The following is a 23683-nucleotide window of genomic DNA, read 5'->3' on the forward strand; positions in this document are numbered from 1 at the left end:
TTTTTTGGGAAAAAAGTGTACTTTAGTGTTTTTATTGTAATATAGTTTAGTCAGGGTCAAGATCTGCAGCCTTTTTGGCAATTTTATATTACTTTTCAGGGGGGGGGGGGGGGGAGAACCTGCGTAACAATGGATCCAATGTACTTATTATTTAGTCACAATGCTTCTGCAATTTTAGATGTAGTTGTTTTGTTATTTTTAGTTAACTATAATAGCCTTGGCAGTTTCCATACCCCTCAAATTCTTTTTTTGTTTACACACAAGCCCATGCTGCCCTAACATTTATAACCACCATCATAGCAGTTACATTTTCTAGCTCAGAGGTCTTCAACAAGGGGTCCGAGACCCCTAGGGGGTCCCCAGAGTTACTACAGGGGGGCTGCCAAATATTTGTGTGATAGGATAATTATTTTAAATGGACCCTTGCATCCCTATTCTGAGGAGAACTTTTGCCAAAAATAGCCGATCTAGATCGTCTATTTTTGGCAAATAGGTTTGGTGTAGAGGCAACAAAAAGATCAGACCAAGTACAGAATGAAAGGTCAAAGTGGTTAAATGTCTGGGGGAAAAAAACACATTAACATGAATCAAACGTACTGATGACAGCACTGTCAAACAAATCGATGAAAATCTGCAACAAACTTTTATACAATATGTAATGGGGGTCCCTGCTTTATCTCCCTCTCAGCTAAGGTGTCCTTGGCCTGAAAATGTTGAAGACCCCTAATCTAGCAAGACAACCCACAAGTGTGGCAACAAGAACTAGGTTGTCCAGAACACCAGGAACATCATGTTACGGTAGATCAGTGACAGTGTTCAAGTGATGCAGGCTAGACAGAGACTTCACATTGAGATATTTGTCCCTCATTAAATGGTAATGGTAAAGTGCATGTTCCTCATTATTTTTCCACTGACAAGAGTGCAAGGCTGCATTATAATGGCCAGTTCTATATTTAAACCCACCATTTACCTGAAAAAGTAAGTTCCACAACACCTAAAAAAATGTTTGGCAGATTAATGGTGATACTTCTGGTTGTTACTCACCACAAGAGAGAGAGGTCTTTTCCATGACACCACTCCAATCAGTCCAGACAGCAGCACCTGAAGCAACAAAACACATAAAAGATAGTGTAAGATACTGACAATGTTGTGAAACAATGAACACATTTTGTATTTACAAAAGAAGATACAGCGGCTGAGCAGCAGTCTGCAGCACCGTGCCTGCAAACGCTGTGAACATTGGCTTGACATATTCCTAAAACCTCTGTTTACTGATGCACATTACCTACGCTTTGAAAAAGATAACCTATTCCTTCCACCACTCAATGTGTGAAGCCATCAAGCACTCGTTCGCCTACCGGCTCGCTTGGGGGGAAAGCACCTGCATTGCTCTCAAGCGATATAAAAAGTCACGCATGTAAAACCTTGTTTGCCATTTTAACCTTTTAATAAAGGTGTGACAAAATAATAGTTTTGTGTGTTGTTTTCTTCAAGCATATCTCACAGCGGCAGTGTAGTTTCACTGTATGATCTTGGTGTGTGAACACACCTTTTTCTGCACGGGAACAAAGGGTACACATAGCCTCTGGCAGAGTCTCACTCTGCCTTAAAGCCTCCTTCACCCTCCTTCACCCTCCATTAAACACACATACTGTATATACTGTAGACACTCCTCCCTGCCTCCTCCTCTCTCTTATACACACACACACCTCCCTGCATCCCCCTCCTCCATGTTTCCTCCACAGGCTGCCATCTTTTAACAGACGCTCCTTACATCTCCTCACACACACACACACACACACACACACACACACACACACACACACACACACACACACACACACACACACACACACACACATTTTTGGAGCTGTGTGAAGCACAGGCTCCCTATACGTGGCCGTGTGGGTGTGTCTGTCTGTGTGTCTGTCTGTCTGTATGTAGCCTGAACTTCCTAAACTTCGGCACGCCACTAGTCCCACAGTTTTGCCACCACACACTCGCGCCATATGTCAAATCGACCGGCTTACTCGGGAATCGTGGGCTATTACTTTTCTAAGAGAAAGGTTCTATAGTTTAATTGATATTAATTTATTAGTGAATTAATTTTCCCCATTGACTTATAATGGGAATCGCAAAAACTCACATTCAATTATTTGTCTCTCGCAAACCATAGGGGCTAGAGTTTCAAGACTTGGAGAGGAGGTTCATAATGATTTCAAGGATTAAATAAAAAATAATTGTGTCATTTGGCCGCATGGTGGCGCCATAACACCCCACTTTACGTTTTGGCCTGTAACTCTTGAACCGTAGGTCGGAAAATTAAAAATATTTTTTCCCTGGATTCCTTGGGTCATGACGCATCTCCCCATATAGGCCACGCCCATTTGCGCCATGATAGATTTTCCGCCATCTTGAATTTTCTCCAAAACACACTTTTTGCTCCTTTTCCTACATATTTTCTTCAAATGTCACAAAAATCGGTACACATGATCCACACACACACACACACACACACACACACACACACACACACACACACACACACACACACACACACACACACACACACACACACACACAGCTCCACTTCACACGGGTGTGATTTTTTTAATTATGTATTGACGGTTCAAGTGGTTAAATATCTGAAAACACAAATTGACATGAATCCAAAATACACTGATAATTGTGCTGTCAAACAATGAAACTATATGGAATCTATGAGAAGGTAGTGGGGGTCCCTGCTTCATCTCTCTCAACCGCCCATCTGACCACAATTGCTCAGACGGGTGGGCCGCGAATGCTTTCAAGATTTTCAAGTGTGGCCTGATCCAGAAAAGGTTTGGAAGTGCTGGTCTAACAGCCCCCAGAGACAAGGGTTTGTGTGCCTGTTTTCTGCTCCATTGGGAAAAGAAGGAGGCTGCAGCAGTATCACTGCAGTAGTGATGCAGAGAGGAGGTGGGGGGACGTTTTTACAAGACTTCGCTATTGGGCGGAAACCTTGTATGTCCAAAACTGTTACTTTTTCAGGATATGGTTGCTGTCGGGAACAAACCTCTTAAGTCCATATTCTAACTCAGGGGTCTTCTCAGGGGATGAAGCAGGGACCCCCCACAACCTTTTCATAGATTCCATATAGTTTCATTGTTTGACAGTACAATTATCAGTGTAGTTTGGATTCATGTCAATTTGTGTAAGTATTTAACCACTTGAACAGTCAATACACAATACACAATAAACTTGACCTTTTCTGTACTTAGTCTGCTCTTTTTCCCCTCTACACCAAACCTCTTTGCTGAAAATAGCCGATCTATCTGCTATTTCTCAGAATAGTTCTCAGTATGGACACTAGGGTTCAAGTGGTTAATATAAAAAAGGAAGAAAAAGGTTTCTATCACACAAAGATTTGGAGGACCCCCTGTAGTAACTTTGAGGACCCCCTAGGGGTCCCGGGCCCCTGTTGAAGACTCCTGTTCTAACTCACACAAAAGCATCGAAAGTAGCAGATCCACAAGCTCGAAATGTGGCGCGAAGCAACGCACGTTGAGCTTGTAGATCTGCTACTTTTGCTACTTTTGAATTTGAATCCTGAAAACAAACAGTTTTGAACATGTGAGGTTTCCACCCGACAGAGACGATATGTGTTCCGCAATGGATCCACTTAATGCAGTTATTTAGTCACCAACTTCTGTTAATACGGAGATACAAGGTTTCTGCCCACCAACAACAAAGAGCTACATATTTCCATCTGCCTGGACTTCTCTCGTCTTATCTCTCACAGCATTCGTCTCGTCCTCCACCTATGCCAACCTCTATGCTGCTGTGTGTGCATACATGCAGGGGTGTCGCACCAAATTCTGGGCCCTGGGTATTCACTGCGGGCCTCCCATGAATGTTCTTCATATGGGGAGGGGGTTTAACCCATTTAGACTGGGTGGGAACGCATTATTTTGTGCTTTAACTACTGAAAAATAGCAGATATAGTGAGCTTGTAGATCTGCTATTTTTGAAAAATCCTGAAAATTTGTGCAAGTCTTTGAATATTTCAAATCCTTTATGTTTCTATGTCAGTGGTGCTCAAACTTTTTCATTTGAAGGACCCCCAAAATGATATGTATTTGGCCACAGACCCCCATCTCAAAGTATTTAGTTCCAGGGACCCCCCTGAAGCAAAATTTGAGTTACAAACACATGTTCACTTAAAAAATACATACACTATTCAACGATTTCCACACATTTTCAAAAATAGCTATTTTTGAAATATTTGCTATTTTTCAATAGCAAAAGTATAAAATAATTAAGGCCCCTCCACCTTGGGCCCAAGTAACTCAGTCCCACTTTTTCCCCCCTTGTGACACCCCTGCATACATGCAGTGTGTGTGTGTGTGTGTGTGTGTGTGTGTGTGTGTGCGTGCGTGCGTGCGTGCGTGCGTGCGTGCGTGCGTGCGTGCGTGTGGAGTGTGTATCTATTCTCGGGGAGAAGAGATATTGTTCCGGAACCCTGTGATAGCTTTATGTCAGTCATTGGAGGCTTTTCCCCATGGCTGCTCACTGTACAGGATTAAAATGCACAACACTTGGACGCATTCGTTATTGAGGCTTGGCTGGCGATTAAGCTCACAAACACTTACAAGTGCAATAGATAATTGGGAACTACTTTCTTGTAGCTGGGAACTACTTTCTTGCAGACATTGTAGTGAATTATTAGTGAAATAGAACAGTTTTAATTGGTACATGTCTATGATTTCTCATGTTGCCATATTGTAACAGTTTCAGAAAAGCAATAAGCCACGCGAGGCATGTGGTTACCTGTATTTTATAACGGCTCACGACGCCTCTCAGCCGTTATAAAATACCAGGTAACCACATGCCTCTTATTGGGATATGCAGCAAAGGTCTCCGGGAACGGGACAGAGCTTATGACAGCTTACATGTTTAACTAAGTAAATACACTCTGGTGTCACAGTAGCTTTTACCCCGCTGTTCCTGAACAACAGCCACTGACGGCCAGGGGCGTCACAAGGGGTAGGAAAGTTGGACTGAGTTACCAGGGCCCAAGGTGGAGGGGCCCTAGTAACTTTAGCTATTGAAAAATAGCAGATATACAAGCTCACAGCGCGGCACCGAGTGCCGCGCTGCGAGCTTGTAGATCTGCTATTTTTGAAAAGTCGTGAAAATGTGCGCAAATCTTTGAATATATGTATTTTTTTAGTGAACATTTGTAACAAAAATGTTGCTTCTAAATATTTTGAGATGGGGGGGGGTCCTTCACATGAAAAAGTTTGAGCATCACTGACATGGAAACATAGGTTTCTTGGCACACATTTTCATGATTTTTCAAAAATAGCAGATCTACAAGCTCGCAGCGCGGCACTCGGTGCCGCGCTGTGAGCTTGTATATCTGCTGTTTTTCAATAGTTAACATTCATGGGGGGCCCGCAGTGAATCCTTGTACCCAGGGCCCAGAATTTGGTGTGACGCCCCTGCTGACGGCCGTCAGACGTTCCAACAGGAGAAACATGAATCAATGTTTCCTCTCTCCCCAGTGATTACATCAGTACCTCATCAATACCTCCAGGTATCAACAGAGAGCTGGGCTAATTACAGACCGCAGAGAGAAGGGCTCCCTGCAGTCACTGGCTTTTTGTAGGGCTCATTGCACACACGCACGCACTGTAAACACGCGAGTCCCTGGCTGGAACTAAATATTTTGAGATGGGGGTCCGTGGCCAAATACATATCATTTTGGGGGTCCTTCACTGACATACATAGAAACATGGGTTTTTCAAAAAACCCTTAGAAGGATTTGAAATATCCTTCTAAGTAAATCCTTCTAAATATCCACAGTGCGGCACTCGGTGCCGCGCTGTGAGCTTGTATATCTGCTATTGTTCAATAGTTAAAGCACAAAATAATGCGTAATAACGCGTTCCCAGTCTAAATGGGTTAAACCCGCAGTGAATCCTTGTAACCTGGGCCCAGAATTTGGTACGACACCCCTGCATAAGAATGCACTTACTGTACGCATGCACACACTGTATGCACACAGCCTGGCATGTTTTTATCCTGAACTGGAAAACAATACTTCAGTTTTATCACTGCTTCTCATCCCCCAGAAATCGAACTCTATAACATTTACACACACATGCAATGGACCAATCCCCAATCACATACACACCCATTGTAACAGTTACAATGGGTGTGTATGTGATTGGGGATTGGTCCATTCTCTTTCCAATACCACTGACACAAGTGACTAACAACATGCTGGAAAGGAACATTACTGGTCAAGCTAATTTAACAGTAGAAATATTTCCACCAGTAGTCCAGTTCAACTCTCCCTCATTCATGGTCAGAAAATACGGTGCTCAGTTGGAACGGCTCCCTTCCTTATAATTAAAATAATTCAAGCTACAGTACAGTACATACTAGCAGAGACATAATTTATATACCGTATACCCCATCGGTCATCGCATAATGGAGGCATCATTTAGGCACACAGACATTTTTATTTTCCCCTGACACAACCGCGGCTGATGCTATTGGCACAGCCAGGGTTTTAGTCAGACCTACGCACATTGGATTTAAAATGAACACAATTTCCAAGGTTTCTGATTAAATGAGTTGTGAAGGCGAGCTAGCGAGACAAATGAAAATAATGAGGGACGTGTGAATAAATGCATGACAATGAGTTTATGAGTCAGATGAAGATGTTTGTTTTTTTGTTTGTTTTTTTGTTACATCAAAAGCTGTTTATGCTGAAGCTGCCGGGTTTATTAAGTTTAACCTTCGTCTGTTTATTTTCTTTCCACACAGCCGACCATGGAGATCTACGGGTGCCAGGACTAGTATGGATTCCACTTAAATCACAGATGTGTGACCTATTCCTATTCATTTATGCATGGCACCAATCAAAGAAGCCATTACCGAGACTGAGGCATTTCAGAAAGCAGACGGTTTCTCAAAACATCATCACAGCCCAGACTGATGGGGTCCAGCGTGGTTGCCGTGGTAACCACATGCTGGCCATTTGCCAGGATCCATAATGATTTCCCCATCATCAGCAGGGCAGCCCTGCATACACATCCTCACTGTCACGAAGAAACCTTGTATCTCTCTATTTTATTTGATTATTGTGACCATAGGTCCTAAGTTTACTATGTGAACGGTCACAGCTTGTCCGTACAGGTATGTATCTCTGTCATGCCTGACACTGTGGTTCTATGGGTTTGTCACTCTGCCATCATGCTCTGATGTCACTGTGATGTCAGAGGAACCACTCTTGACAGAATGGGTTTGCTGCTCTGACATCACGCTCTGACTTCACTGTGATGTCACACTAACAGATCCCTTTTATGCCCATATATGGAGTTCCCTGATGTCATCGATATTAAGCCCATATCTAACAGGACTTCATATGGGAATGCCCATATATGGAGGGCACATACCACACTAACAGCTGGTTCTACAGACAGGGATCAGATGTCATAGACATCATAGGACTTTCACATAAGAAATAAATGAGTAAGCATGTTTGGGCTCTCTATATACAGTACATGGATCCCCAATTCCCCATATATGGGTACCAGGCTCCATATATGGGTAACTGGTCCGATATACATCACTGGCAAGGGGGCCAAAGGGCGAGGTCGCACGTCGCCCTGAGGGGTCTTAGTTATTTTGTTTTTGTTTATGTAAATCTCCCAATGTAGCAAAAATAGATATACTTCTGGAGGACATTGTGAAAGTGAAAAGTGAAAGTGATTATGTGTGTCTGTGGGTTTTTATAAAAAATGAAGAAATGAAAAGTATTGACAGGATCTCGTGACAAAATAATAACTGCACTAGATCCACTGGAACATTTTTCTTTTCCCCCCAGTTCCTGAAAAGTAACCGTTTTGGACATACAAGGTTTCCGCACCGACAGCTCCTCCTCATACGACACGCTCCTTATACACCTTCATTTCATACACGCTGAGATCATTCGTACTGCATCTTTGAAATTGTGACAAATTCCATGGTAACCGCTTATGCCGGATTCGAAAATAGAAAGCTTTCCCACAGGGAGTAAGTAGCTAATGACTGCGACACATACTGTAGCACACACACACACACACACACACACACACACACACACACACACACACACACACACACACACACACACACACACACACACACACACACACACACACACACACACACACACACACAGTGACACAAAGATGAGGACGCACACACAGTAATGTTACTGCACAAACTGTAAAATAATTAAGAAAAAATAAACACCTTTCATTCCCGTTCCCTCTGCTGGAAAAAGTCTCTTAAACGCTTCCTTTATCTTTCCAATTATCTTGGACCTTCACTAGTAAAAAGTGAACTCGGCAGCAGACTCTCCTCCTAACGCTGCCCAACATGCCTGGAGGCTGTTTCCGTACTCGTAAAGTCAAGTGTCTGTCCACAAAAATAACAGATGAAAAAAGTGACCCTTAGAATTTTCTTCTTCTGAGGGTCTGTTATTTTTGTACATCAACACTTGCCTTTTTATCAGACGATATTAATAAACAATGCTTTCTAAACGAACTCCCCCGAGAACAAATTACCTTGATCCTTAGAATACAGTACACCATCAGTAACTGTAAAAGGACATTGTCTAGTATGAGATATTAAGATACTTGCTGCACTCAAGTCTCATTGAAGGCGTTTCAAACCTCTAAGTGCCTTTATGTGTAAATCAGCAGAGAGGAGCTGAGCCGGCCAGTGTGCGCGGCTCACAATACTGGTGTGTCAGGGAAACTCAGCACTCTGGCCTCTAATGAAATGGAGAGCTGCTGATTAAATGGACGCCTAAAAGGGCAGTCTCTTGTTAAAAGGGGTTGAGGTTTGAATTGACGGCTGCTACTACTTACTGTACTCTGGACAGTGCACGGTCAGCTGGACAGAGGCCATTACCTCTCTCTCCAGGGGAGGGACACAGGAATGGCACGGCACGTGTCATCAGCTTTTTGCGCTACACGCCAGTGATCAATGATGTCATCAAGGTGTCCTTGGTGACGTGACACCCGAGAATGGGCTTCTAGAATATTGTCTTGCGCAAGGGTCTTCAACAGGGGGTCCTGGACCCCTAGGGGGTCCTCAGAGTTACTACAAGGGGTCCTCCAAATCTTTGTGTGATAGAAACTTTTTTCTCCTTTTTTTATTAACCACTTGAACCCTAATGTCCATATTCTGAGAACTTTAGCCAAAAATAGCAGATCTACAAGCTCACAACGCCTCACACTGCGAGGCGTTGTCAGCTTGTAGATCGGCTATTTTTAGCGAAGAGCTTTGGTGTAGAGGGGGAAAAGAACAGATAGTACAGAGTGAAAGGTCAAGTTTATTAAATATCGACGGTTCAAGTGGTTAAATATCTGAAAACACAAATTGACACGAATCCAAAATACACTGATGATTGTGCTGTCAAATGATGAAACTTTATGGAATCTATGACAAGGTTGTGGGGGTCCCTGCTTCATCTCTCTCTCAACTAAGGGGTCCTTGGCCTGAAAACATTGAAGACCCCTGCCACAAATTAATGCTTTGTCGAACAACAGGGTCCCGCAAAAGTAATGAAAATAGCCAATCTGCAAGCCTACAACGTGTATCTGTATCATTTCCTGAAAGGTAACCTTTTTTTATTTTTTATATACAAGGTTTCTAGCCGACAGCGACGGTATGTACATGTACTGTACGTGCGTGTCCGGAGCAGTGATGGAGAGCTGCGGTATATCAGGTGGAGCTGCAGTTAGTGAAGGTTGCGTGACCAATTCTGCACTGACCTTCAAGTCACCTTCACTTCCCTGGCCGTGAAAAACTGTGTGTGTGTGTGTGTGTGTGTGTGCGCGCGCTCGCGTGCGTGCGTGTGTATTGGTCTGTTTAAGGTGCACATCATAACGCACTGGTTCTCAACGTCAGGTTTGGGGACCACCAGGGGTCCAAATCATAGAGTTATAAGAAGAATAGAGAGGGCACCAGATATCCCTGCACGTCCACTTGCATTGAGTTGCTCACCCTGCGCATCAAGCCACCCCTTCTTCCAGTTGTGAAACGTGACGTAGTGGGGCCTAAGTGACGCGTTTTGCGTCATAGAGTTTGTTCATGGACACGCTGGGGCTCCCAAGTCATGAACGAGCACTTCCGCTATGAATGCGCAGTCAATACAAAGGAGCCAAGATGCGCGTTCATGTTTCTGGCCCGATCTGTAAAAAGGCTGCAGTACCTCAAACGGCCACCATGTCAATTTGGCTTCAGCCCTCCCCCTGGTGTCTGGGGGCTTGGAGGAGTTCAAATAACACTGAGGATTTGGGGCTTCCAGACAGTATAGTTTGGTTCAGTGTCTCATAACCCCTTCCATTTCAGGGGCCCCCAGTTTGAGTCCACAGAGTGTTATTTGTCTGGGACCCCATTCCTCAGTGTTAATTTAACTCTGAGAGTGTAACACTCTCTTTGGTTACAGACCCATGAGGATTCATTTGAACCCCTGGTGGTCCATGGACCATACGTTCATCAGCCATTCATATCCCTCCTATAGCATCTCCTAGTCAGCAAATAACCATTAGGCCTGACACAATTATTACATAATCGTCTAATTGTAATTATTTGACATAATCGCAATCATTTTGTCATAATTGTCATAATCGTTTCCCTGTTGAAAAAGGTTCATATATTTTCAAACATTTTCAAAAATAGTGGAAATAGCAGATCTACAAGCTCACAACGCGTCGCATCGCGATGCGTTGTGAGGGCTATTTCCACTATCAATGTTATTTTTTAAGTATAAAGTTGTCAAATATGTCAGTCATTTCTTTCTATATTTAGGTTATGTGTCATATTTGTCCAGGTGCAACTTCAAACCCAACAAGCCAAACAGAAATGTAATTGTCAACGTCAAATACACAATTAAATCGTTAATCGCAATTATTTGAGTGACAATTAATCGTCATGCAGAATGTCATAATGGTGACAGCCCTAATAACCATCCTCCTTTAAGCCCTCCCCTTCCTTTCCTTTCCTTTCCCTCCTCTCTCCCTAACCCCTCCCCCAACCCATCTCTTCCCATTTGGAAGCTCAGCTCTAGCGGCGGCACCTGGCCACCGCTGTTGCCATGGAAACAAGGGGAACAACAGCAGGTCGCCCGTGGTTGCCTGGGGGGGCGGCCAGCGTTTCATTCTCCATTCTGTCTCTTCTTGTTCCCTGCTTCTCATCCCCGTCCATTCACACACACGTGGTGGACACGTGTGTGAAGTACGGTACATTTACTTTGTTCTCAGTTATGCATTTAAGTACTTTTTTCACATTTATTTATATATTTATTTATTCTTATTATTGCAAGCAATAGAAATATTGTACTTTTGACCCATTTAAGCCCTATTTCAAATATAGTGAAAATAGCACATCTACAAGCTCACAACACATGCAATTTTCACTATTTTAAAAGCTTTTTCGCTGCAAATTTCAATATAGCAATGCATTGATTTCACAAAGAAAATGTACTTCATAATTTGTACTTTGTACTGAATACTAGAGTATTTACTTGAGTATATTATACACCATCACTGCGTTCATTCACAGAGATCTGTTGGCTCAGGCTACGTCCCTGCATCCCTGCATCCCTGCATCCCTGCATCCCATGTAGCCCAGATGGACCATTCACCTGGAAGGCTGCTGGCACTCATCATTGTGTGTGTGTGTGTGTGTGTGTGGTGTGTGTGTGTGTGTGTGTGTGTGTGTGTGTGTGTGTGTGTGTGTGTGTGTGTGTGTGTGTGTGTGTGTGTGTGTGACGCTGTATGTTGTTTAAACACTTAGCTGTGCGAACTCTCGGTGAACCATCACAGTGAACCAGGCACTGATCCGGTTTAGAGCGGATACAGAAACGGTCTGCGTGGAAACGACCAGATACAGTAGGCGGGCTCTAGACCAGATCTGAGCACTGAACAGTAAATAGAAACCAGGCTCTCCACAGCTACTGTTGACGTGAAGCTTTTCCTACAGTCAAGCACATTGTGGGGATAGATTTAGTGTGTTTGGACAAAGATTTTCCTGCAGTGTGGCGAAAACCTTTAAAAAGAAAAAAGAAAAAGAATCCTCAGCAGCACCAGACAGGTCATTCATCATTGCAGGTGAAACCCCTTCAGAAGACAGAAAAGTGGTTGTTTTAGGCAGCAACATTTTGAGACAAGTTTTTTTCTTTTTTTTTCTTTTTCTTCTTCTTTTTTTTGGCATTTTCTGCCTTTATTGCTACCGTCATGTTGCAAGTTACAATGAAAACCTCCACCGGCTGTCTGTCTGTCCCTCCGTCAGTCTGTCCATCACATCACGTCACGTCACATCACGTCACGTCACGTCACGTCACGTCACGTCACGTCACGTCACGTCACGTCATGTCACGTCACGTCACATCACGTCACATCACGCCACGTCACACTTTTGGCCCTACTCTTATCTCCGGAACCGTTGCCCCTATCCATGCACACACACTCCTTGGCTGCCAAACCACAGCCCTCATTTCTCACATGGCTCTCTTCTAGCGCCAAAATGAGGCCAATTTTTGCAAAACACATTTTTGGACACTGCTTCCTACAGATTTTAGCCTAAAACCAGTAAGACTCCCTAATCGGGAGATAAGCGACCGTCAGGTCACATGTACTGTATACGCTACACAAAGAGGCCTGTAAGTGCCATTGGCCTTTTTAGCGGGCTGCAGTGGCGGGGGTCTGCCGCAAGGTGTCTCCGCTCCGCCGAGGCGGACGCGTGGGTACCGACCCCGGCTCTCCCGGTCACTCCTAGCATAGACATAGAAAGGTAGACGCCTCCTTCGGCTCTGGTGCATATGCATCGAGGGACCAAGGGAATCCGTGTGCATCGCTTCCGCGCGCGTCACACATACGGACGTTGCTAGGCCAATCAGAGGCAGGTGGGGGAGGGTCTTTGAATGGAATTGTAGTCCTTGGATAAGTCCCGGATAAAATGCACTGTGATTTGCCAGTAGTCACTTGACTGGCAGCGTTCCCTTGGTTTTTCCAGGAAGTCTGGACTACAACCTGTTGCACGTCACTCCAATGAACTGCAGAGGCGAACGAGGCATCTAGCTTTTTATATCTGTGGCAGTGGCTACTAGCCCGAGTTACGGCTTTTTATGTGCGCTGCAGTGGCGACCAATTTTGCATCCGTTCCTGAGCACCAGGAGTCGGTGGTCCCCGGGAATTCCGCGTGAGCAGCCAGGGGGTCCCTGGAGCTCCGGGGGTCCCTGGAGGTGGTCCCCGAGTGTGTGCTACTCTGCAGTCCCAGGCTGAAGCCCCAAAGTCGGATAGGAGCGAAAGGGTGGCCCGCCTGGTTCTCCAAAGTCATATCATCAACATGGATCTGTCCCATTTCGCATATTCCCTCCTGATTAACTATGATTTCCTTCTAAAGTTTGTGTATTTGACCTGACGGTCACTTATCCCCCGATTAGGGAGTCTTACTGGTTGATAGATACAGTGTAGGTTGACAGGAAACGGGGGAGAGAAATACAGTAGGGGGTGACATGCAGCAAAGGTCGCCGGGATCGGGACTCGAACCCGCGGCAGGCTGTCAGGCCGGATTAGCCGCCTAGGTGCCTGCCCACACTACCCTGTGGCCCAGGCCATTTTGAAGGACCATAACAAATGACAAATAAAAAATTCCAAACAGCACAAACATATCCAGTTTAAGTTAAATCATCCATCTGTCTCCATTTGGCTGTCATCAGCCAAATCAAAGGTTTGGCATACTGATCACGGCACAGAAATGTGTTTTGTGCTCTTATCTTCTGGTAGAAGTCTATAGCACATTGCTGTGTGGAGATTTGAGCCAGTGCTCTCTGCAGCTCAGTGCCAGTGACAGTGATTAGGGACACAGTCCACTGAACACTGATTGGTCTGCTGGCCATAGACAACAATCTAGTACGGGAACAATGAGCACTGATTTATTTGATGCTGGAAGTTAACTTTGTGGAGGCTATGGGCTGTACTAGATAAAATGGGATTTGGTGCTTCATTCATACATTTTGTTAAAGTACTTTATTCTAATCCGTCAGCGATGGTCCTAACTGGTAAGATCTGTTCGCCGCTATTCACGATTGGCAGATCTTCAAGGCAGGGTTGTCCCCTTAGTCCTCTCCTTTTCGCACTTTCACTCGAACCCTTGGCTCAGACAGTGCGTCAGTCTGCAGATATTACTCCTGTTTCGATTAACAACACACAGCATCGCATTTCCCTATATGCTGATGATATTCTACTGTTCATTGAGAATGCACCACAGTCAATTACTCACGTCCTTCAAATTTTTGATCAGTTCAGTTCCATTTCCGGCTACAAAATTAATTGGACGAAGTCAGCCCTTCTACCTCTAAATGATCAGATGAGATCTGCTATCCTGCCGCCCATAATCCCAGTAGTAAGCCAATTCAAATATCTTGGCATAGATATTTTCCCCTCTCTTCAGGCTATTGTTAAGAACAACTATGGTGACACTCTAAATAAGATTTGTCTTGATTTAGATAGATGGTCATCTTTGCCCAACTCTCTCCAAGCTCGAGTTTCAATCATAAAGATGAATGTTCTTCCTAGGGTTAACTTTGTAAGCTCTATGCTCCCTTTGCCACCACCGCCGCAATACTGGAATAAGCTTCACTCTTCGATATCTAAGTTTGTGTGGAAAGGGAAACGCCCTCGTCTTAAACTTTCTCTATTACAACGTGCTAGAGATGATGGCGGCCTTTCATTGCCCAACTTTAAATTTTATTATTGGGCCTTCACGCTCCGCCCCCTTTTAAATTGGTTTAACCCAGCAAATAAGGTTTCTTGGAGAGAGCTTGAGGAGAGTTTAGTGCAGCCTGTTGAATTGAGAGATCTTATCTATTCAAACATAACTACACATCAATGCAAAGTTCGCTTTGGACCTATCATTTCTCATTTAGTGGCAGTATGGAGGGCAGCTGAAAAGATGTGTAAGATTGATTGTAAATGGAACTTATTTTCCCCAGTGTTCAATAATCAAAGACTTTTAATCGAGGATCGCCCCATTCGCTTTCCAAGGTGGAGGGCTAAGGGGATTCGTACATTAGGGGACTTATTTGATAGAAATGGTTTACGACCTTTTCGAGATTTGTGTGACATCTTCAATCTGCCTGGAAATACCCTTTTTTTCTACTTCCAACTGAGAACGTCCATGAGGACCTACGGGGTCCCATGGCAAGCTCCCCTTAGATTGCACCCCTTCCATGAGTTTATCTGTGATGGTAACAGAACAAGAGGTTTGGTTTCCACCCTCTATGGTTTTTTATTAGACTGTAGTTATGGGCCCCTATCTGTTGATACTGTTTGGAGGAATGATGTACCAAATTTGGACCCTGACTTTTGTTGGGACACAGTATGGTCTAACATTAGGCTATCTTCTAGAAATCCAGACCATCAACAAATTCATTTAAATTTTGTTCATCGGACTTATTTAACTCCCCGCAGACTATGTGCTATGAGGATTTTGAATAATCCCAACTGCACTCTCTGCGCCTCAAATAGTATTGGTACCTTCCTTCACATGGTTTGGGAATGCCCAAATGTGTCGTCATTCTGGAATATGGTTGCCTCCAAACTTTCAACTATTTTTAGTATTAATATCATATCTTCTCCTTCTTTATTTTTATTAAATGACGTCTCACAGTTGCAACTAAACAATATACGCAAGCGCATCTTCTTTGCTGGATTAACGGCGGCGAAGAAGATGGTAGCTACGCGGTGGAAACCTCCTCATACGTTAACGTTTCGCCAGTGGGCCTTGACCTTTCTAGATATAGTATATTTAGAGCAGTCGATAGCAAGGTTACACGGAGCAAAAGAAGAAAACATTAATATGTGGTCGGACATTGCAGATAAGCTTAAGGCTATGATTCAAGAAATCACTATATAGTGGTAACAGCCTAGCACAGGCATGCACTATTGTACATTCCGTGTTGGTCCGGGGAAAGGGGGTGGGTGGGTTTTCTTTTCCTTTTCTTGTTTTGCTATTGTTTGTGTTGTTTGTCTGTTAATTGCATTTTTCTTTTGATTAATGTTTTACTTTTTCTTGTTCTATTCATATGTATGTCTCTAATTTCATGTTATGGAAAATAAAAATAATTGATAACAAAAAAAAACTTTGTGGAGGCTAAATTCATTTAAATTTTGTTCATCGGACTTATTTAACTCCCCGCAGACTATGTGCTATGAGGATTTTGAATAATCCCAACTGCACTCTCTGCGCCTCAAATAGTATTGGTACCTTCCTTCACATGGTTTGGGAATGCCCAAATGTGTCGTCATTCTGGAATATGGTTGCCTCAAAACTTTCAACTATTTTTAGTATCAATATCATATCTTCTCCTTCTTTATTTTTATTAAATGACGTCTCACAGTTGCAACTAAACAATATACGCAAGCGCATCTTCTTTGCTGGTGTAACGGCGGCGAAGAAGATGGTAGCTACACGGTGGAAACCTCCTCATACGTTAACGTTTCGCCAGTGGGCCTTAACCTTTCTAGATATAGTATATTTAGAGCAGTCGATAGCAAGGTTACACGGAGCAAAAGAAGAAAACATTAATATGTGGTCGGACATTGCAGATAAGCTTAAGGCTATGATTCAAGAAATCACTATATAGTGGTAACAGCCTAGCACAGGCATGCACTATTGTACATTCCGTGTTGGTCCGGGGAAAGGGGGTGGGTGGGTTTTCTTTTCCTTTTCTTGTTTTACTATTGTTTGTGTTGTTTGTCTGTTAATTGCATTTTTCTTTTGATTATGGAAAATAAAAATATTTGATAACAAAAAAAACTTTGTGGAGGCTGAGTTGAGTGTGAGTGTGTGTGTGTGTGTGTGTGTGTGTGTGTGTGTGTGTGTGTGTGTGTGTGTGTGTGTGTGTGTGTGTGTGTGTGTGTCCATATCACACACATACACGACGTGTATATACATACACGTCGTGTATATATGTGTGTGATATGGAGGGAGCAAATATTGTAGTATAGTAGTAGTAGAGAGAGAGAGAGAGAGAGAGAGAGAGAGAGAGAGAGAGAGAGAGAGAGAGAGAGAGAGAGAGAGAGAGACATGTGCTCACGTCTACAATACAATCAGTCTATCACTTCTAGAATAACTCCATCTAAATTGCCCCCAAATCTAATTCATGCTTTGGTAATTGGTATTATATATTGTTTTTAATATAAACTGCATGTAATGTTATTACATTGTGTTAATTCTAGCTCACTCTCATTTCCATCTGTACACTGTTTTTAACCACTTTCAACTTGGCGCCCCTGTTTTGGTCATTGGCAAAGTCTTCAAATACAATTTTTTTAAGATGAAGCTGAACTAAAAGCTCCAAAGACGTCCGATTGGATCCTTTGTGAGCTTGTACATCAGCTATTTTTTCTATGCAACATGGTTTGTCATTTAGTGCCTTGATTGTTAGTTTGACACTGTTGTATGATTAAGTACGATTAAGAGTTAAATTAGCACTCAGGAATTTGGACGGGACAGTCCCACCACCTCGTTCTGGTTGTCGGTGTGGTGGCAAAACTGCAGTCTATTCACAGCGGACCTCGACCACAAACTGTGCAAGTCATTAGAAGAAAACTACTAAGAAAAACACCACACTGTCACTGGCAGGGAAGTGGTTGAGCAACGCCTTCAAGTCAAGAGGCAATTATCACTGGCAAAGTCATCAGCCAATGATTAGAACCATGCATCACATTTTATTACTCCTCTCTAATTTCTATCTCACACTCACACACGCATGCACGCTCACACACACACACACACGCACATGTAAAGCAGATGATAGATCTTTCTCCAACACTGAGAGGCGTCCTCAATGCCTCATCTCAAGCTCATAGTATTTATCTCATTCTGGGTGTCACCAGTCACAGACTAAATTAAATACACAAGTGTGACACTTCAAGGAGGGCTGATGCATTTCAGATGTGTACTCGTCGCTATTTCTATGCAGCATATTCCCACAACAGAGTAAATGCATGTAAATAGCGATGACTGCACTGAGCCTAGGCAGCTGGCATCCGGTGGTTTGTGTAAACCTGATTAAAGCCATGAGATTTGCCACTGTGACTTGGCTTTCATCACTTAAACCCTATCCACACAACACATCGTGAAAATTGCGATGCGCCGTGAATTTGAATATCCGATTCTTTTTTTTGTTATGTATAATAATAACATGGCTGAAAAAGGGACAACAGGATGAAAGTTAATAAACAGTCCATCAGGTCCCTGATTTGTCAAGCGTCTATCTATACGAACACAATTGGCTCGTGTTCGGCAGAAGCAAGCCGGGTGGAAAGGGTGATATGTGTCACTGCATGTTACTCCTAAGGGCTGAGGCGGTTGGGCGAGGAGTGTTGAGTAGGACGAAGGCTCTGGGAGGAATACGTCAGTCCGACATCTCATTACTCCGACTACATGGCTACGCATGCGGTTAGGGTTAGAGATAGGGTTAGTAATGGGGAGAGTCGGACAAACGCAACCAGGGGTGTCACACCAAATTCTGGGCCCTGGGTACAAGGATTCACTGCGGGCCCCCCATGAATGTTCTTCATAGGGGGAGGGGGTTTAACCCATTTAGACTGGGAACGCATTATTACGCCTTATTTTGTGCTTTAACTATTGAAAAATAGCAGATATACAAGCTCACAGCGCGGCACCGAGTGTTTTGTCAGTGGTGCTCAAACATTTTCATGTGAAGGACACCCAAAATATGTATTTGGCCATGGACCCCCATCTGAAATTATTTAGTTTCAGGGACCCCAGAAGCAAACTTTGAGTTGTTCGCTTAAAAATACATATATTCAGGGGCGCCCGCTGGCCTGGTGTTCAAGGCGCGTACCATATACTAGGCTATGATGCCTGCTGGCGTCGCCGGTTCGATTCCCGATCCGGACGACCTTTGCCACATGTCATTCCCCATCTCTCTACCCATTTCCTGTCAGCCTACTGTCCTATCAAATAAAGGCATAAAAAGCCCAAAAACAAATCTTAAAAAAAAAAAAAAAAAAACATATATTCAAAGATTTGCACACATTTTCAGAACTTTTCAAAAATAGCAGATCTACAAGCTTGTATATCTGCTATTTTTCAATAGCTAAAGTATAAAATAATTAAGGCCCCTCCACCATGGGTCCTAGTAACTCAGTCCCACATTTACCCCCCTTGTGACGCCCCTGAACGCAACATCGGAATCCAAAGGCTTTAGGTCTTACCAGTGGAGGCTCCTCACTGGCAGTTGGGCCAGTAGGGTACAATGGCAGCGGTAAGCAGTGAGAGGAATTAATTGTCATAATGACTAAAGTGGGTAGAAAAGGGGATAATAAAAAATAATTGGCTACTTTAAACAGAAATACATAGAATCTGGTCCCTGTGAGTGCAGATGAGTGGTGTGGCGGTTATGCTGCAAGGCAATTGCAATTGCAGCACTACAGGTGAAGAAGAAATCCAATCTATTCCTTCACTCTTCTCTGACCGTTTTGTGCCCGTTCAACATTACACAATCATGTCATGCTCCTGCCATGTGTTTCTTTATAAAAGACAGATTATGTAACATGTTTTTAATATATTTTGTATTAAAGCCCTATACAGTACATGGCTACTTATGATAAACAAGGGTAATTATGCTGTTATGTGTCAAAACCATACAGTTCGGGACAATATGCACCCCACAGACTTAGCTACATGTACCATACTTATCTGCTACTGTATCTCAGGCTGGACTTTGACTACATACTTAGGAACGGAAGTAAAAAATGAATAAAAAAAAACGTGCAGCCGGTGTGCGATCATGTTGGTAGGTACCTATCACAAATATTTTTCAGGTCTTGTGACAATAGAAAATATTGCACAATGCAACTTTATCTCTTGCTGTGCTAGTAGAGCAGACTGTCTTCTCAATTACATGTCAGCCAGACATGGTGGCCTGCGGTCAGAGCAGTTAGGATGCTGCCCCTGATTTATACTTTGTGGTAAGATGGTGTCGTGCACCAAAAATACAACAACACGCCGACGCGGTGTGAGCTTAAAAATATGCTATTTTTGGCCCACAACATCATCGTATACGACGCAGCATTATTTAGGCAATAAAGGTGAATAGAAGAGACAGGAAAACAAATCCAATCCAAGGTACACTGTATAATTTGACTGTAGCAAGAATGTACTGTAATGGAACCGAGTCTGACATATTTAGAAGTGTGTGTGTGTGTGTGTGTGTGTGTGTGTGTGTGTGTGTGTGTGTGTGTGTGTGTGTGTGTGTGTGTGTGTGTGCGCGTGTGTGTGTGTGTGTGTGTGTGTGTGTGTGTGTGTGTGCGCGCGGAGACTGCAGACATACAGTAGAACTGTGTTTGAGTTAGAGTTCTGTGTCTTTATGAAAGAGAATGTACTTCTGGGTTTTCTGTGTTGAGGGCAAATATCGGTGTATGCAATCAGTGAGTTCATCTGGACTGGGATTTCACGGTATTGCACACCCTACTTTCCCGAGGACGAGGAGTCCGATTAGTGTTCTTAAGTTTTGGTATGTTTGAGTCACATAAGTGGTGGAAACTGGATTTTACAAAGTACGTTTACTGTACTACTTTCTGTACTACATGTTTTGAGAATCTGTACAGTACCTCTCATTTTCAATATTGAACCAAATAACTTTACCTTAGAGCTGTTGTGTCGAAATAAGAATTGTTTTAATGTCTACATATCAATGCAGCATTTTAAAAAGCAAGAATAGCAGGACTTTAAGTCAAGTACAAATTTGACAGAGCAACTTTCATCTTAGTTGAGTAATATTTGATCAGGAGTTTACTTGGAGTCAAGCAGGGGATGAATATTTCACCACTGTTGATGACAGAGATAGTTCTAGGTTGTGGGTTTAATTCCTATCCATCACTCACACCTAGTATCAGTTGATGTGACCGGTCACATAATGCGAGTCAAATCTGCATTTCACAGATATCAGGAGCTATTTTCCAAATCGATTAGTTCTAAGAACGCACCGCACCTGGGCATATAACCTGTTTCATGGTGAGAGCAGGATGATCATCTACGCAGCCATTTATAGAGATGAAGACATGGCTATTTCCTTCACAAGCCTCCATGCCAACTTAGCACAACATTAATACCACATGCAGATTAATGCCTGTTGATGGATATCGTTGCTGACAGGCAGAAACGCTGTATCTCCATATTTCAACTTTCTTGTGTGTTTTTTTTTCTTCTTTTGAGGTGGTGGTGGTGGGGGGGGGGGGGGGGGGGTAAATTAAAGCTCTACTTCATGTTACAGTGTCACACGAAATCTGATATTTTGGAGAAAAAAAAACTAAACGCTGGGGTTTTATAAGTTATTGAACCAATGAAAAGTATAGAGCAGGGGTCTGCAACAGGGGGTCCGGGACCTCTAGGGGGTCCTCAGAGTTACTACAGGGGGTCCACCAAATCTTTGAGTGATAAAATGTTTTTTTCCTCCTGTTTTATATTATATAATATACCGGTATCTCCATATTCTCTGAACTTTAGCCAAAAATAGCAGATCTACATGCTCACAACATCTCGCAGCGCGAAGCGTTGTGAGCTTGTAGATCGGCTATTTTCGGCAAAGAGCTTTGGTGTAGAGGGGAAAAATAGCAGACTAAGTACAGAGTGAAAGGTCAAGTTTTAGTAAGTATCCGAAAACACAAATTGACATGAATCCAAAATACACTGATGATTGTGCTGTCAAACAATGAAACTACTGTATATGGACTACTGTATATGAAAAAGTTGTGGGGGTCCCTGCTTCATCTCTCTCTCAATTAAGTGTCCTGGGCCTGAAAAAGTTGGACTAAATAACTATATTGGATCCATTGGTACGTATTGGACATACAGTACAAGGTTTCCAACCGACAGTAGAGATATTGAAACAGCCGTTAAGTGCAGCGCCCCGAGCGGGAGACCAACTCATGATGACCCACAGCTCACCAATCCGGCCAACAACCCCCTGTGCCAAAAAATCACACCCGTGTGAAGTGGAGCTGTGTGTGTGTGTGTGTGTGTGTGTGTGTGTGTGTGTGTGTGTGTGTGTGTGTGTGTGTGTGTGTGTGTGTGTGTGGATCATGTGTACCGTTTTTTGTGACATTTGAAGAAAATATGTAGGAAAAGGAGCAAAAAGTGTGTTTTGGAGAAAATTCAAGATGGCGGAAAATCTATCATGGCGCAAATGGGCGTGGCCTATATGGGGAGATGCGTCATGACCCAAGGAATCCAGGGAAAAAATATTTTTAATTTTCCGACCTACGGTTCAAGAGTTACAGGCCAAAACGTAAAGTGGGGTGTTATGGCGCCACCATGCGGCCAAATGACACAATTATTTTTTATTTAATCCTTGAAATCATTATGAACCTCCTCTCCAAGTCTTGAAACTCTAGCCCCTATGGTTTGCGAGAGACAAATAATTGAATGTGAGTTTTTGCGATTCCCATTATAAGTCAATGGGGAAAATTAATTCACTAATAAATTAATATCAATTAAACTATAGAACCTTTCTCTTAGAAAAGTAATAGCCCACGATTCCCGAGTAAGCCGGTCGATTTGACATATGGCGCGAGTGTGTGGTGGCAAAACTGTGGGACTAGTGGCGTGCCGAAGTTTAGGAAGTTCAGGCTACATACACACACACAGACACACAGACACACAGACCCACACGGCCACGTATAGGGAGCCTGTGCTTCACACAGCTCCAAAAAATATCTCACTCAGTGGCAGAAGTTATGACCAGATAAGGGGACGCTACAATAGGTTCCTTTGTATGCATTGTGCAACTGTGAAACACCAAACGCATTGGTGCTCCAAGAGAGATAAGGGAGAAGCATCTGGGTCTTCATCTCAGTATACTGTAGGCCTACAGTAATTGTGTGGCTTCTAGCTATATTCCATTGATTTCATACTGTGCACATTGTGCAGATTGCTGTGTCCAATTATCACATTAAAGACAACGGTTGTCAAACCAAGCTAGCAACAAGAAGAGCCATGGTGTTGACATGCTGTTTTCTCATTCACATTGTTTTTCAACATGACTCCACGGACCCACTGCTTGCCAAGAAACAAGGCTCACATGGAGGATACCCAGTATCGCTGTTACTACATGTCATCTTTTCGACACCCGACTCTAACCCTTACCCTAACCCTGACCTCCATGGAGTGAGTCGCTAACCCTCAGGTCGAAATCATGGTTGTTCGAAAGAGCGCGATTTCCCCGTAAAATCCACAGTGTTAAATTAACTCTGAAAGTTAAAAAAGGACCCAAATGAACCCGTAACCCAGATTGATTTAAAAACTTTAACTGAAAATAGTCCAGATTTACATTTGCAATTCAAATGTTTAGTAACAATTTAATGACTTGTAAAAATGTAAACAAATACGGTACGTACGTATGAAATCTAAGCTAAATAACTTTCATGAACAATATATGGAGGAGGCTGTGATCAGATAATAACATGCATTGTATTGGTTGTGGTCTGGTACTTTTAAGTTTAAGATATGTTTGAGATTGGCTCTTGTGCTGTAGCTTGGTTTCTTACTTAAAAACGAATGATGTTGGATTTGTTTTGCTTCGTGTTTTCTAACATGGGGA

At 43.1% G+C, this 23683-nt stretch overlaps 1 protein-coding gene across 1 annotated transcript in view; it reads right to left on the minus strand.

The window, feature by feature from the left end:
* The window catches only part of fam189a1 (family with sequence similarity 189 member A1), a gene marked incomplete at its 3' end in the record, with an annotated part of 166674 nt that overhangs the window by 104529 nt on the left and 38462 nt on the right, over positions 1-23683 (minus strand). The window contains exon 2 of the mRNA XM_080730836.1: positions 1045-1101. Coding sequence (XP_080586962.1) covers positions 1045-1101 — 57 coding nt within the window. The remainder of the gene's footprint in view (positions 1-1044; positions 1102-23683) is intronic.

The sequence above is a fragment of the Nannobrachium achirus genome (genome assembly GCF_963921795.1).
Source record: "Nannobrachium achirus genome assembly, chromosome: 7".
Lineage (NCBI taxonomy): Eukaryota > Metazoa > Chordata > Actinopteri > Myctophiformes > Myctophidae > Nannobrachium > Nannobrachium achirus.